Below are 16,109 nucleotides of genomic sequence, written 5' to 3' on the forward strand. Positions count from 1 at the left end.
CAAAGAGGGTGAGGGGGGGTGGGAGAGATTGAGAGATCAAAGAGCGGGAAATGGCCGTTCCGCTGAGAGGCAGTGTCCAGAAACCGCAAGCGATTTTCCCACGCAGCGCGCAGAAAAACCGTTGATGAGGACTCGCTCATTGAAATTGCATTTCCACCAAGTGTTTTCCCATCGTTAAATTTTTGTGTCCTGAAAGTAATTGCAGGGGGCACGTGCTGCGAGCAAATTGCACGGCAGAACCCTAGAGAACAGCCATCTGATTGAGACATATCCATTGCAAAGGACATGCGATCCATAGGGTAGGTTATGAAACAGGAGTCCCGAATCCCGTGTCCTGTCCCTGTCCCTGTATGAATGTCTCCCCTGCGGCTTTATGAATTATGCGACTCTCAACTACGGCGTAGAAAATGTTTTCCCTTTCCCCTGGAACGTAGTTTTTTTTTTTTGGTTTTTTGTATTGTCAGACACTTGAAAAAGGTAATGGACTTTCCGGAGAACTGAACTGTTTACAGAGGATCGTCTGTCGCTTTTTTGTTATTCCAAATTTAATTAAACAAAACTGACAACAAAAGAGAGCACAAATGCTGTTCCCATTTCCCGTTCAGAAAAAGACTGGTTTGTCGAGAGCAGAAATCAGTTTGACTAGGGATTCCGATTCCCGTACGCTTGAGGTGCCACTCAAGTGCTGCATTATGCAATTAAATCAGCTAAAAGTAGATAAATATTTAACAAAAGCCAAAGGAACCCAAGGGTTCGGCCATGACATATGAAAGAAGACCAGTTTAGGGGATAGAAAACGCGCCAAAGGGGCCACAAATTCAAGTACACCTCAAAGCAATGATTAAATTCAGGTAAAATTACAATTAAAAGTAGTTTTTTCCCTTCGGCAAAATATTCAACATTTTATGAATATATTTTTTTCAAAATTTCATTAAACCCAGTGGACACTCGAAGCCCCTAGCATACCCCTACCCCCACCCCTACCATATGTTGTACATTTTTGAAAATCATTTAAACACAGAAATGTTGTTGCCGGAAAAAAAATGTTCATTAAATGTGGGAAAATGTTGATTCAGTGTTTTCGCAATTTTCTTATTTTCATTTTGGCAGCTGGCAAAAGCCAACAAATCCCTCATGAAACATTTTTGTAAAGTAATAAATATTTTAGACTCGTGTAAAAACTAGCAAATTTTTTTTTTGGGATTTGGATAAAATGTACAACACTCTATCCAATTTGTAAGCCGTCGTTGTGCAAACTCCGTTTCGTTGTTGTTTACCTGCAAAAACAATATTAATTAATGAAATACTTGACGCGCGTTTTCCGACTGCTAGTAGTATTTTTTTGGCAAGAAAATACCACTCTCTTTTTAGTTGCTTTTCCTGCTGTTTGTTTCCATCGGCATTTCCATATATCCATCCACACTCTATCCCAAAAAACAAAAAAAAACACACGAAGGAATATACACAAAACAATTGCAGAGATTTCTGAAATACTTTTTCGTTGTTGGATGTTCGTTTCGACCACGTTATGTATGAGGAGGGAGTGCAGGGTGGGCTGTGGAGGGGGGCTGGAGGGGGTGGCTCGGCTCCCATGCTCTACGTCTGAATGCCTTTTCCGTTTGCTATTTCAATTGAAATTTGCTTATTGCAAAATGCTCGGCTCCTCATGTTGTGCTCCCCATCCGCCGGAAACCCCCCTCTAAAGAATTTGTAGTGCATTGCAAATTGGCATTGAAGTGCAAAAACCATCCGTAGACTACTACAATGAGACGGCGATGCGCACAAGTATTCTGCGAATTTTTGTAATAAAGTTACCAACAGAACAGAAGTTTTTCCCCCCCTCCCCCTCAGGGGAAAGGGGAGCAGACCCACAACAACAGCTTTGGGTAGTTACCAGAAGTTACCAGAAATCAACATCAACATAAAGGTGGTTAAGCAGTCTATCAAGGCATCAAGCGCGAGAAAACGGAAATAAACTTGGAAAACTTTTATAGGGGCTTATACGATTTTGGAAGGTTTTCACAGGCAGTTAGAGGGAAATACTAAATCCACAGGCATTCGGATCAAAAGACTTTTTACGTATGGTGCCCAGTTATCGATTGTTCGATAGATTATGCTTCGTGCTCGTGTGACTCGAACGTGGATGTTCGCGCCGTTATTCTGTGCTAACCGATCAGTCGAACATGTTGCAACTTAAGCGTTTGACTGATACTCGTTGCCGCTCTTTTTCCCAGTTGGGAATCCAATCAAGGAGCGATAATCAAGGAAATACAGATTTTACAAAGAATTAATCGCTTTTTGTCAGAGGGATTTTTGATGTTTTAGTACTAAAATGGAGTTTTCAGGAAATTGTTGGATCTTTTAAGACTTAAAATGCATGGTTTCATATCAAACTTGATGTTCTCCTACTCTTCTGATTTATGATATATTTCCCATGTCCCGATATCATAATTTTATTTTTCAAGAAATTAACTTCTTTTTCCCACCGTAGTTGTATAAACTCCCAACTTTTAGAGACCTCTTAGGGCACCAACAACACGGCAACAATGTTTCCCATCAGAAACACTTTTATAATCATTTAAAGGCCTTTCCTGATAAGATCCCCGTCTCACCGAACCACTTGAAAGCACCCAAAATGTCTAGCCAGACTGTTTAGCAACATATTATACAATTATTTCAATTTTCTTATCAAATTTTACGATTACTGGATAGCTTTATTGCTTTTTTTGCTTTTTGCTTTTTTGTTTTGGATGACTTTTAGATTTGTTTGAAAAAAGTTTCCTATAAAGGCCACAAAACACTAGTTTGCTACACAAATAAATAACAAATAGTAATGCCAAAAGTAAGGCATAAATATCCAAATTATAGGCTGCTACGAATCCCATGTGCACCACGGGACTCTGGAGATGTGCGGCACCATGATGGCGGATGACATAGTCCACCCAATAGAGGAGCGTTTGACGTGCGCTCAGGGGACGATCGCGGTAGAGGGAGGAGAAAGCTTTTACTGCTCGATTGTACTTGGGATTCTCCAGGATCTCGTGGATAGTGTCGCGGAAGGACTGCTCCTCGAGGGTCAGGAGACTGAGACTAAGCCCAAAGCCCTGGGTGACCAATGCCGCAGCATTTCCTGGCTGATCGCCAAACACGGGAAGAGCGAGCATGGGCTTTCCATGGTACTGGGCCTCGGTGACGCCTCCCTTGCCCGCGTGTGTGATGAAGAGCCTGATCTTGGGATGCGCCAGGATATCGTCCTGCGGCAGCCACTTGGCGTAGAGTATATTCTCCGATTTGCCAGGGGTATTCTCCAGATTGTCCCACTTCCAGATGACCTTTTGCTTTAGTTTCGAGATGACATTGAACATCTTTTGCACGGTGTCGGACTTTATGTGTTCTGCCTTCACGTTGGAGCCGAGACTCAGGAAGATGGCTCCGTCATCACTAGAGGCGCTGTTCAGGAAGTCTTCTATGTTTTCGGGGAGGGGATCTGGCTGATCCTTGACCTGGATGCCTCCCACTTCGATCACAGCAGGAACATTGGGTCGGATGGGTCCCTCACTGATGCCATGAGAAGAGAAGAGTATCAGGGAGATGTTTTTGTACAGATCCTCATATCGTGGCATCGAGGGATCGTCGCCATAGAGGTCTCTATAGAGAATGGAATAAATAAGTATTTTTATTGGTTTCCTTGGGCTTTTTCTCACTTGTAAATCTTGTCATTATTATGCTCAATCACACGCATAAATATCCAACTTCCCATCGTAGCAAATATGTTCTGCACACGTTGGACAAAGGTCATCGGTTGACCTCTTTTCACAATGAGATTCATGGATGGCACATAGGAAATTTCCGAGGGATTACCCAAGACAGAGCCCAACAGTGATGGTGGATTGGAGAGTGCCACTATCTGAGGCACCTTCAACTTGTGGGCTACCGAAAGCTGCAGGCTGTTCATAAAGTATCCCACGATCACCAAATCGAAGTGATTGTCGGTATGCTCGTACAGATCCTTCACTTTCTGGTGCCTCAAGACATCCGCCATTTTGCCAAAGGCCGAGGTCAATGATCCCATCGCCACGAGCATGGAAATGACTGCATTGCTGGTGTCCCTCTTGGCCATGTCCGCCACAAGGGCCCCAAAGGACTTGCCGTCCGCCTCATCGAGCGGCACCTGAATGTGATTGACTGACGGATGCAGAAGAGGCGGCTTCAGGGCAGTGACCACTGTCACATTGTGTCCACTCTCGGCCAGAATCTTGGCCATCGACATCTGAATGACCAAATGCGAGGGGCTCAAGCTGGTGAAAAGTCCCAGAATATTGGCTCCCTGGCTCCCGCTGGCCACCAAAGCCAACATGAGGAGGAATGGAATGCTATTCGAATGTACGGCCATCTGATCGCGGGAACAACTCAAAATGAACTGATCTCGCGGCCAGGTACTGGCTCTCCCTTTAACAGAGAGCAGAGCCCTCTGATAAGCGTTATCAACAGACTGCCTTATCAGCCTGTCTGCTGCTACCTACAAGTGTTAATAGTTTCTTAATCTTTTGAATGCCTCAAACATCTGTTGTACGAAAAACTATTGCAAAATCTAGCTTCTGGAGGGTAGAATTCCAATCAAATCGGAATCGGAATACTGCTTATGCATTATCTGTCATTTGGGAATTCTCACGCTTATGTGAGGAACTAATAATGGAATAGCAACCATATTATTTCACAATCATATAATACGTTTTACTGGAATGAGAATTCATAGTCCCAACGTAATAATAATCGTATATGAGGAAGCCTTTTGATAACCCAATCTTTATTGGCATCACAGTAAAGATATTCCCAATTATTCACAATCTTTCAGACTCTACCATAATCAACGCCATGATAGCATAATCAGTGGACACCGTAGCGCCCTGAGGAGGTATCGATACTTTTAGCATTGAGATATTCTGGAGGCCTGTCCAATCATCGTGACACTGCAACTATGGGTAACTATTGGAACTACATATATTTATTCTATATTATTTCATAATTGATTCTATACGTTTTGGCTTGGAGACAATATTTTTTGGAAACCTTTCCTTTATTCATGAAATTCTTCAGTGAACTTTTTTTACATTTATACAATATATATAACATTCAATAGGGAAGGAGAATCATGGGAAATACCCGAAGATATATGTAAATCTGTTAGGTACAATCGAACATGTTTGATCGCCAAATCTGCGTTTGGCTTGAAAGCAGCTCGATATCGAACACGAACATACATATTATTGCAGAAAGGAAAAGGAGTTCGATCAAACACTTGCTTGAAAGAGGCTGGAACGAACCAAATTTTAGGAGGAGGGGAATCTTAGGAAGCCAAGTTCGATTAAACCCAATGCTCTAAAGCTTTTGACAGTTCAAATTCCTTCTTTTTCTTATCTCTTCTATACCACAATCTCTTGGGTTTCTTTTCTTCCAAATCTATTTATATTTCGCCCCTAAAAAACCCATTTTTACAGATTTAATCAATTTATTTGCTTATATGTACTTAAATTTAGTATACAACGACATTTAAGGTACTGGTGGTGTAATTAAGCTGGGAATTTGGCGGTGAATCATTCTTTTGTTCCAAATTTTACTGTTTCTTGACCTTCTTTGGCTTCGAGGAGAGCTTTCTGAGGATGAATTTGATAACAGCCTTCGTCAGTAGCAGGAAAACAACGAGAATGATGGCTAAAAGAGAATAGACATCCAAGTTGTTGGCTGCTACGAAGCTCATGTGGACCAGAGGACTCTGGAGATGTGCGGCTCCATGGTGACGGATGACATATTCGGACCAGTAGATGACCGATTCCCGGGCAGTAAGTGGACGATCGCGATAGAGCTTGGAGAAAGTGGACACCGTTTGAGCGTACTTGGGGTTCGAGAGGACCTCCTCGATGCCCTCGCGGAACGGCTGCTCCTCGAGGGTTAGGAGACTCTGAGTGAGGCCAAAGCCCTTCTTGACCATGGCTTCGGCATTCGCGGGTTGATCGCCAAAGACGGGAAGGGATAACATGGGCTTTCCATGGTATTGGGCCTCAGTGATGCCTCCTTTTCCTGCGTGATTGATGAACAGTTTGATCTTCGGATGGGCGAGGATGTCATCCTGTGGAAGCCACTTGGAGTAGAGGATGTTGTCCGACTTGCCAGGGGTCTTGTCCAGATCCTCCCACTTCCAGATGACCCTCTGCTTCAGTTTCGAGAGGACATTGAACATCTTTTGGACGGTGTCGGGGCTGAGATGCGATCCCTGCACATTGGAGCCCAGACTGAGGAGTATAGCGCCATCCGTGGCATTCCCCAAGAACTCCGCCATATTCTTTGGGAGAGGAGCAGGCGTATCCTTGACTTGAATGCCACCAATCTCAATCACACCGGGAACATTGGGTCGTATGGGTCCCTCGCTGATTGCGTGGGAGGCAAAGAACACGAGGGATACATTCTTCATCATCTCTGAATATTCTGGCATGTTGGGATCATCGCCAAAGAGTTCTCTGCAAGGAAGGATGATCGGTGAGAACTCGTTCAAGGGGTTACTTGTGATCTACTTACTTGTAGGAGTTTTTGTTGCGGTACTCCAAGACTTTACCAAAAACCCGAAAACCGAGGCTCATAATGAAGCCGCTGATGCGTTGCTTGAACGACATTCCCTGGCCTCTTTCCAACGAATCATTAATGCTGGGCACATAGGCGATTTCTTCAGGGTTTCCAACCAAAAAATTCAGCAAGAGATTCGGTGGCATTGTGGCAACAACAATCAAGGGAGCATTCACCTTCTTGGCAAAGCCCATTTGGTATTCGTTCATGAAGAATCCCGAGAGAACCAGATCGAACTTGTTGTCCTTGTTCTCGTAGAGATCCCGGACTCGCGGATCCTTCAGGGCATCCACCATTTTGTCGAACATGAAGCCCATCTGTCCGATCATCCGGAACATGGTAGTCAACATGTTTTTGTTGTCGTTCTTCGACATTTTCTCTATGATGGCACTCATGCTTGCCGCCTCCTCCTTGGTCAGTGGCACTTGAATCACATTGATGTCCTTGTGGGTGACGGCCGGCTTCAGGACTGTGACCACCGTGACATTGTGACCCTGCTCCGCGAGGGCCTTGGCCGCCGACATCTGAATGATCAAATGGGAGGGGCTTAGGCTGGGAAACAGCCCCAGAATATTCGCTCCCTGACTGCCGCCGATAAAAGCGACGGCGACTGCCGCCAGCAAAAAGACTCGACCAACGTTCTGCACCATTTCGACGCTTGCAATGCACCCGGACTACTGTTGATAGAACCCCGTCTGGCACTGCTTTATACGGAAAATTTGTTGTCGCTCTCATTTGCTGACTAATCGTGTTTGCGCTTACGCCGAATCCGGAACGTGGTTCGATAAGGGCTCCCTTGTGCGATTGTGCTCCAATGTTGTGATAGGTAATGTTAAGCATTTCGCAATATTTTCTGTCCATTTCGTGGAAGCAATGCACCCGAAACTGATAAGAAACGGCCCTTATCGCCTTAAACATTTTGATAATCTTTAGATTTTGTTTGTGAGAGACGGGGAGTAGGCGTACTTGATTCATTATAATCATTTCAAGTACGAATCCCATATATTTATGCATCTTACTAGACGATAATGTCCCCCCCTTTGGTAATAATAATTATATTCCATGGAAAATCCAAATATAAACGAAATGTCTACCACGAAAGTGCCAAAAATGAGTGCGATATGTGTTATCGTTGCCTATTACAACAAGGCGGACTCCTTATCGCGGCAAACCTGATTGTCAGCGACAACATCCATTCACTATAAAGAACGAGTTGCCGGGTGTTTTGTCCAGAGTCGGCTGTGTGCTCTACACCTGTCGATATGGTGCGAATCTTGTTGCTAGCGGTAGCTGCCGTCGCCCTAGTCGGTGGAGGCCAGGGAGCCAACATTCTGGGCTTGTTTACCAGCCTAAGTCCCTCCCATTTGATCATTCAGATGTCGGCGGCCAAGGCTCTCGCGGAGCGGGGACATAACGTCACGGTAGTCACAGTCCTGGAGCCGGCCGTCACCCACAAGGACATCAATCTGATTCAAGTGCCTCTGAGCCAGGAGGATACGGAGCACATGAGCAGAGTCTTTGAGAAAATGGGGAAGAACAACGACAAAAACATGCTATTTGCCATGTTCCGAATGTTCGGACACATGCGCTTTATGTTCCACAAAATTGCCGATGCCCTGAAGGACACGCGAGTGCGCGATCTCTACGTGAACAAGGACAACAGATTCGATCTGGTGCTGTCGGGCTTTGCCTTGAACGACTACCAGATGGGTTTTGCCCAGAAGCTAAAAGCTCCCGTGATCGTAGTGGCCACCCTGCCCCCGAGCCCCTTGTTCAACTACCTGATTGGCAATCCGGAAGAGCCGTCTTGTGTCCCTAGCATCAATGACTCGGTGGAAAAGGGAAAGGGCTTGAGCTTTGGCCAGCGCCTCAGCAGCTACCTGACGGGCATTGGCTATAAGGTCTTTTCAAAAATGGGAGAGATACAAAACAAAAAGGCTTACAAGTAAGTAAAAAAGCAGAAAACCCCGGAAATAGTACTCATTGTTCAATCTTTTCAATAGAGAAGTCTTTGGCGATGATCCCCATATGCCAGAGTACTCAGAGATGATGAAGAATGTGTCCCTCGTGTTCTTTGCCTCCCACGCAATCAGCGAGGGACCCATTCGACCCAATGTTCCCGGTGTGATTGAGATTGGTGGCATTCAAATCAAGGACACCCCTACTCCACTGCCCCCGAATATAGAGGAGTTCCTGGGGAATGCCACGGATGGAGCTATACTTCTCAGTCTGGGATCCAATGTGCAGGGATCGCATCTCAGCCCCGACACCGTCCAAAAGATGTTCAACGTCCTCTCGAAACTGAAGCAGAGGGTCATCTGGAAGTGGGAGGATCTGGACAAGACCCCTGGCAAGTCGGACAACATCCTCTACTCAAAGTGGCTTCCACAGGACGATATCCTGGCGCATCCCAAGATAAAGCTGTTCATCAATCACGCAGGAAAAGGAGGCATCACCGAAGCCCAGTACCATGGAAAGCCCATGTTATCCCTTCCCGTCTTTGGCGATCAACCCGCGAATGCCGATGCCATGGTCAAGAAGGGCTTTGGGCTCACTCAGAGTCTCCTAACCCTCGAGGAGCAGCCGTTCCGCGAGGGCATCGAGGAGATCCTCTCAAATCCCACATACTCCCAGGCAGTGTCCACCTTTTCCAAACTCTATCGTGATCGTCCACTCACTGCCCGGGAAACGGTCATCTACTGGTCCGAGTACGTCATCCGTCACCATGGAGCCGCTCATCTCCAGAGTCCTCTCGTCCACATGAGCTTCGTAGCAGCCAACAACTTGGATGTCTTTGCTCTTTTGGCCATCATTCTCGTTGTATTCCTGCTACTGACGAAGGCTGTAATTAAATTCATCATCAGAAAGCTCTCTTCGAAGACAAAGAAGGTCAAGAAACAGTAAATCATGAAACAGAGAAGTGATTCAACAAGTCCCTAAGTATTCTGTCTACCAATAAGCACAATCCGTAGCACAAATACTCTGCCAAGGTCGTTCAACTACTAAATTTAGGCAAATTTAGGCAAATAAATAAGACAAAACAACAGTTACTTCTTGAGGCTCCCGGATCATTGTTGTACATATGTTCCAAGCGGAGGTTGAGGCAATCAGAGGGGCCATTTCTATTGTCTCCAAGCTCCCCTAGACAGCCAAGTAGCTGAGCGAAAATCTTAGCAATTCGTACAAATTTTTTCTAAATCGTATTCGCTAATTTTGCGAAAGCCGGAGCATGGGTGTATAAATTAGTATTTGATTTGCTGAGAAGACACTTTCTAGAATATGGCTCTCCACAGTCTATCAGAACTAATCATTTCGTAAATAATCGCATTGTAAGTGCTCTCAAAAGTGATAACCATTCCCTTATCGAATGAAACATTTTGAATTATTCGTTGGATCTCATTTACGAAGCTAAATGTCAGATATAATCAGAAAACTAGCGGGAACTCAGCAGTGGCCGATGTTCTACTTATATAACGATCAGTATATCCATATGTGTCTAATCTTATGATTTATGCAACCCAGCGCAGACCGCAAACTCTCTCAATTTCGCTCTCTGGCGAAATTCTCTGGTTTTCTCCAATCTGCAATCCAATCACAGGAGTCTGGATACAAAATTGTGTTGCTTTGGCTCTTATAGTCTTTGGGATCTTATCGCTTATCGGGAAGGACAGAACGGCATGGATACATATATCTTCATCTACTTTATCCTCATCTACCACAAAACTAGCACACCTCTAAGTACATCCTTGAGTATTGCGTATAAATAGCACAAATTAAAGAAAATCTTGCCTCGAACATACAAATTCTTGCGACTTATTCGTTTCGTGTGAAAGCCCATAGAAATCGAACTTGCTGCAGCTGGTTTTTTTTTCGGAGATTGAGTTTGAAGCGGGTATAGAGTTCGAGACGTGTTCGAGACGAGTTCGATTAGGCTTAATGCAGTTCTTTGATACGAATTCTACTAAATGTTATTTGCCTTTTGTTCTTGACCTAATATTTGTATATTTTGTATTGTTTTATTCAGTTTATTCTTGTATATTAACTCACATTAAAGAGTTCAACCTCGTGGAGTATTTTTAGTAGGTGCTAGACGCCTTATTGGTAGACAGAATGCATGCCACGAGACCAGTCCATTCTGTTAAATAAGTTCTTAGTCGGTTTTGGCTTTTTTTGGCTTCGAGAAAAGCCTTCTGAGGATGAATTTAATTACAGCCTTCAAGTCTGTTGCGATAGCAAAAAAGTTCCATTGTAAGCATTTTGCTTTTAATTTTGTTTTAAATTTCGCGATAAGAAATAAATCTTGAACGTTTTTCTTTTATAGTTCTTATCACAATGCACTCAAGAGTTACCTTATCGGGGAATAAGCGGCGAAACGAATTTTCCCCCGCACCAAAAAGATGTAAACAGATTTATCAGCATGAATCAATATATATTTCATTTGGCCGCGTACCATTAATTTATTCGATTATCTGCCGCTTAAGACCCCCTTCCCGAACCCTTCCCTCTACGGCACATTACCATCGTATACCATCCCTGGGCATCCCTAGCCCGTGCTTTCCTTCAGAACTAATGGTTTTCCATGTGCGTGACGACGACGACGAAGAAGGAGGAGGATGCCCCTGAAGGGCGTGTGCACATTTTCATACACATTTAATCGTCTGTCTGCCCTGCAAATTCTTAATTAACACGCACATCCACATCGACATCCACACAGGGCACACACATGCAAATAAATATTTATCGGCTCTGTGGCGCGTAACTCACATCATTCCCGGCAACGGCCTCGCCCCATTGTGTGTTGGTCACTCAGTTGTTGTCCGAAAAGAAGTCCCATCCCCATCCCCCATCCCCCATCCATGGATATGGGCTCTGGACTCTGGACTCTGGACTGTCCGCAGACCATTCATCGTGGATGTCGTCGCTGTCGCTGTCGGTGTAAACCAAAGCCCGCATTCAGCATTTCCGCCGCCTGTGTCGTCCTTTGTCTCTTCTTTTGGTTTAATTTTTGCCATTGACCCTGGAAGCCCGTACATTCCTCCCTCCCTCATATTCTGTTACTGTTTTGATCTGTGGATCAATTCTGATTTGATCCGTGAAGAGTTTTTCTTTTATTCGATTGATTTCAATACAGTTTTAGATGAAAGATAGATTTACACAAAGAGATACAGATACTGAAACAGAAACAATTGTTGTGCGGCTTTTGTTTAAAAATCTAAAGCGCTGAAAGGCTACATTAAACCTAAGTACATTCTTACAGGGATGATCTTTCATGTTTGAGGAGATCTGTAATGTTTGAAGGAGGGGAGGTTAAATGCAGGTTAATTAATTAGGAAAATCCATAAATTAATTGATAAATCGATATAAAATAAAATATTTGTTTAAAATCACCTTATCAATAAATTAATTAGGAATATAAAAATTTAATAAATAAATCCTTAAACGACATAAAAAAATAACAATAAAATTAAAATTATTAAAAAATACTAAGGAATAAACATATGTACAAAATCAATAAATTAATTGATAAATCAATATAAAAAAATAACAATTAAATTAAAATTCATATTTTCAAAAATACCGAAAAGCATAAATTTCAATAAATTAATTGAAAATCGTTATAAAAAATACATTAAAACTAAAAATAAAATGATTAAAAAATTCGAAGGAATGTAAAAAACTATAAATTAATTAAGAGATAAATATAAAAAATAGCAATTCAATTAAATTTATTCTAAAATTATTATTGAATATCATACAAAAAAAAAAAAAATAAATATTAAATATTGAAAATTATTATAACGATTTCTTGATAAAATCATTAAAGATTATATTTAAAGGTGGTATAACAACCGTCTAATATGCTTTAAATTATGCAGTTAATATATAATTAAATAATTCATATCAAATATGTACAAATCAGGGCTATTTATTGATTTTCAATTAAAAGAACGTATAAAAAAATCGATTTATCGATTACGTCTGGTGTATAAAAACCTTGAAATGTTAAGTACATATCATTCCCATTTATTTGTACGATTGATAAACAAGCAAAAACAAATAATTGAGTTGCCAGGAAAATTATGAAAATACTATAATACTATATATTATATCGATAATTCTTCCAACCCTGCCATAGGTCCATCTATTGATTGAGTGCTTTCGAAGGTCTTTTGGCTCTACACCTAGTATTCAACGATAATTTAGGGTCTTGAGGATATATATATATATATTTTCGATGTAAACAAGTGTTGGAGATCCACAATCTTCCCGCAGCACCTCTTCGGCCCCACACGATATATGCATAGTGGATGGAATGTTTACAAAATTCCAACAACACTTCAGTTTTAATGAAGAAAACGCTGGCAGAGACCCCACCAAAGTAAATGTCAAATATTTGATTAGCCCCATTAGAAGGGTGCCCCACGGGAGGGGGGACCCCACCGCTGACCCACATGGGACGGCAGCGATGGCGCAGCGTTGCTGCCGCAAGGGTTGTTCGTTCTCGTTCTCGTTCTCCATCCAAGAATACTTCATTATAATTCTCGCTCATTAACCCATGTTTTCCATGTGCGTTTTCCGCTTTTCCCCACTTTCCGCTCCTGGGGTGGCCCCACATTTCCAGGACGAGGGACTGTCTAGAACAAAAAAAAGAGGGGAAAAACACTTTTCATAATTAAGCATTGTAATTTTTGTTTGTTTCGCCTTCAGTGTTTTTCGGGCGGGATAGGGGTTTTGCCGCGGTAAAGGCTTCATTTTCACTTGGGTTTTCGATTACAATTTTCCCTGCCATCTTGGCGTCCTTCCACCCTTTTCCTGTTTCTGTTTTTGGCAGAAATATACAAGTTTTCCCCGTGATGGACACATGATTGCTTTCGGTCTGCCTCTATTCATATTTGATTAACATCCAACTGAATTTCCCTGGGAGAGAGCGAGAGGGAAAAGTCCCTGCCCATCGATTGTGATTATTTATTAATCTTGGTATATAATCTAGACACTGGGAAATGTTTGAGAAACTCGTCAGCTGTGGGAAAGAGACAAGCGACTCCTCCACTGTTGAGGAATTTTCAATTAGTGCAACCGAAAAATGTCACTTGTCATATCCTACCTCCCCACCACCCCCCACCCCACCCCACCGAATCGCTTTCTAAAAGACAGGAATTTTCATAATTATGCAGTGGGTGAGAAATTTGTTGAATTTTACATTCATTTTGCAGTAAATTTAATTAGAAAACAAAACTTTTCTGCACACACAGAGCTTATGTCATGCCAGAAATGTACTCTCTCCCCCCCCCCCCCCCCCCCCACATCCTCCCTCCCGCCCACCAGCTTATTAAAGGGTAGCAGCAGCTAAATACAAGTTTCACCACAGAAAATGTCTATAATTTTCCCTGTGTGTACATGGCAACCAAAAGCTGTCGCCCCTGCCCCTGCCCCTCCCGCTGTACTGCCCTCTGCCCTCTGGCCGCTGGCCGCTGGCCTCTGTTCTCTGAGCATTAGTTATTACAACCCAACTATAATTTAAAATAAATGCCAAAGTAGCCGAGGTCTAAACCGCAGAACATCGCAGGCCCTGAGCTCCCAGAGAAAGCTGGCTATTAAGCCCCCATACCCCATAACCCCAACCCGACCCCCCAAAAGGCAGGCTTCCAGGAGTCACAGAGCTTCAGAGCTCTAGCTCCCACTTCTGTTGCTGCTGTTGGCTTTATAATAAATTTATAAATGAAAATATGAAAAATGGTCGCTGCGTGTTTTTGCCAAACTAAGCAAAAAAAAAACAACAAAAAACGAAGCAACGAAAACTCTCTGAAAATTCTCTCTAAGAGTGGAGAAAAGCTGCAAAAAAAAAGAAGGAAGCAAGAAAGGCTATATTTGTGGCCGAAGATGGAGATACTCTAGAAGGAAGATCTGTGCGGCAGAGTTCCAATAAATAGAGGAAATGTAAGAGAAATAACAATTGTAGATATATGTATAGAAACCCAAGCGTTGGAAACCCTTAAAGAATGATCTCTTCTACGAAAAGAAGATGAAACCACAGTCAGAGATCCATTAAATAAATGAAAAAGCCAATACTGGTTCTTGGAACTGTTCTTATTTTATACTGATTTAATCCCTTTGAAGCTTGACTTTTCTGAAGACCTGAAACTAGAATGAGACATAAACAAAAAGCGACTACCTCTTTGGTTTTTATTCAGATCAATTATATCTGCACTTTAGAAGGTCGCAAATCCTTTATTTCAAAGTCGTAAAATCCTTTTGCGAGGGTATACAAAAAAAAAACGTACCAAAAGTAGTACCAAGTGGGTACCAAAAGTGGGTGCATTGGGATTGGCTGCATTGGGGGCAGGGGGCTAGGGGGCTGTGTGGATTTTGCGGATAGGTCATCAGTGTCCTGCGGTCGAGTGGCTGAAGTTTTCGCTAAAGCAGTTGTAAAATGTTTAAGGATTCTTTTTTATGGTATTGGCCAAAAGGCAATCAGAGTTTAAGCGTTTCAAATTTACACGAAAATGTTAGAGACAGTTAGAGTTACAGCAATAGGAAACCTGGTTTCAGGTGTTCCCACTATTTACACCCCCAGTAACCCCAAAAGATGCTCATGACCATTCAATTATAATTTCTGCGAAATGCTACTGACCTTTCAACTATCGCCTTTCCACTCTACCATAAATATACTATATATACCTAAAAAAAAAAATACCAAAAATATGCATATACGATGATACATTTTAAACTTTTAGACTTGCCGAAAGAGAGAGAGAGAGCGAGAGAGAGAGACAAAAATAAACTTTCACTAGAAAAGTCCTCACGCTCCACAGTCAGGATATGGGAGGGGTGGGGTGGGGGGGATGGAGAGGGTGTGGAGTGGGTGCAAACTAGAAAAGAGCAAATGGCCAAGAGCATCAGCAGAACAAACAAACAAACAAACACATCCTCATCCTAGTTTCACATCCTGGTTCCACATCCTGTTTAGAGGACACATGGTCCACCATTCTGATTAGTTTTTCGGGCTTCGTATCGTATCTGTAAATATAAGTTATGGCTTCTGCCGCTGCCGCTGCTGCTGCTGCTGTTGTGCTTCAGGAAAGGAAAGTAAAGGAAAGGTCACTACTTTGGGGAGCCGGGAACATCGCCTATCGCTTCAGGAAACCTTCCCCAAAAAGTTGGTACCAAAAATGAATTCAAATGCGGGTCATTTGGGCATCGATGGCAGTGAGGATATTCTGTGAAAAGTTGGCACGAAAAATGAAAGTGAAAAAGACACCAAAATGGTAGGGATTTCATTCTGAATGGAATACGAGTATGGCACCATGGAAATATGGTATCTATTTTGGGGAACGAACATTAATAGATGCATATTCTGTATGAAAGTGTATATATTGAGGAAAGTGGATGAGAAAAACCTACCATTTGAGGGACTATCTCTATGAAAAGTAAGTCATAGCCTTAAAGATGATAGTTTTCAAAAGAAAGACTTTTATTGGAATTTTGCTGAG

At 42.6% G+C, this 16,109-nt stretch overlaps 3 protein-coding genes and 1 long non-coding RNA gene across 4 annotated transcripts in view; 2 read left to right on the forward strand and 2 right to left on the reverse strand.

Moving 5' to 3' along the window:
- Positions 1 to 2,638: 2,638 nt before the first annotated feature.
- LOC4816157 (UDP-glucuronosyltransferase 1-7C-like) lies at positions 2,639 to 4,422 on the reverse strand. Its single transcript, XM_001355838.4, has 2 exons — positions 3,705 to 4,422; positions 2,639 to 3,648 (listed from the first exon to the last, which is right to left on the reverse strand). Exons 1-2 carry the CDS (start codon positions 4,391 to 4,393, stop codon positions 2,715 to 2,717), a joined length of 1,623 nt encoding a protein of 540 aa, XP_001355874.3. The 5' UTR covers positions 4,394 to 4,422; the 3' UTR covers positions 2,639 to 2,714.
- A 384-nt stretch (positions 4,423 to 4,806) lies between these two features.
- Positions 4,807 to 16,109, forward strand: part of LOC117184234 (uncharacterized) — an 85,555-nt gene continuing 74,252 nt past the window's right edge. The window contains exon 1 of the long non-coding RNA XR_004469518.1: positions 4,807 to 4,982. This is a non-coding gene — a long non-coding RNA (uncharacterized lncRNA). The remainder of the gene's footprint in view (positions 4,983 to 16,109) is intronic.
- Positions 5,484 to 7,314, reverse strand: LOC6902429 (UDP-glucuronosyltransferase 2B15-like). Its single transcript, XM_002133327.3, has 2 exons — positions 6,574 to 7,314; positions 5,484 to 6,515 (listed from the first exon to the last, which is right to left on the reverse strand). The coding sequence occupies exons 1-2, from the start codon at positions 7,266 to 7,268 to the stop codon at positions 5,615 to 5,617; spliced, it is 1,596 nt and encodes a 531-aa protein (XP_002133363.2). The 5' UTR covers positions 7,269 to 7,314; the 3' UTR covers positions 5,484 to 5,614.
- On the forward strand, positions 7,843 to 9,668 carry LOC6902430 (UDP-glucuronosyltransferase 2B15-like). The gene is made up of 2 exons (XM_033380837.1): positions 7,843 to 8,563; positions 8,622 to 9,668. The coding sequence occupies exons 1-2, from the start codon at positions 7,881 to 7,883 to the stop codon at positions 9,520 to 9,522; spliced, it is 1,584 nt and encodes a 527-aa protein (XP_033236728.1). The 5' UTR covers positions 7,843 to 7,880; the 3' UTR covers positions 9,523 to 9,668.

This window comes from Drosophila pseudoobscura, chromosome 4, assembly GCF_009870125.1.
Source record: "Drosophila pseudoobscura strain MV-25-SWS-2005 chromosome 4, UCI_Dpse_MV25, whole genome shotgun sequence".
NCBI classification, from domain to species: Eukaryota; Metazoa; Arthropoda; class Insecta; order Diptera; family Drosophilidae; genus Drosophila; species Drosophila pseudoobscura.

What these genes read in the sequence shown, in the direction of transcription:
- LOC4816157 (XM_001355838.4), bottom strand. Translation starts at nt 4,393, where the DNA reads ATGGCCGTACATTCGAATAGCATTCCATTCCTCCTCATGTTGGCTTTG. An exon ending in AATAATGACAAGATTTACAA is followed by an intron (nt 3,649 to 3,704) that starts GTGAGAAAAAGC and finishes CATTCTCTATAG; the next exon opens with AGACCTCTATGGCGACGATC.
- LOC6902429 (XM_002133327.3), bottom strand. Translation starts at nt 7,268, where the DNA reads ATGGTGCAGAACGTTGGTCGAGTCTTTTTGCTGGCGGCAGTCGCCGTC. An exon ending in CGCAACAAAAACTCCTACAA is followed by an intron (nt 6,516 to 6,573) that starts GTAAGTAGATCA and finishes CCTTCCTTGCAG; the next exon opens with AGAACTCTTTGGCGATGATC.
- LOC6902430 (XM_033380837.1), top strand. Translation starts at nt 7,881, where the DNA reads ATGGTGCGAATCTTGTTGCTAGCGGTAGCTGCCGTCGCCCTAGTCGGT. An exon ending in CAAAACAAAAAGGCTTACAA is followed by an intron (nt 8,564 to 8,621) that starts GTAAGTAAAAAA and finishes TCTTTTCAATAG; the next exon opens with AGAAGTCTTTGGCGATGATC.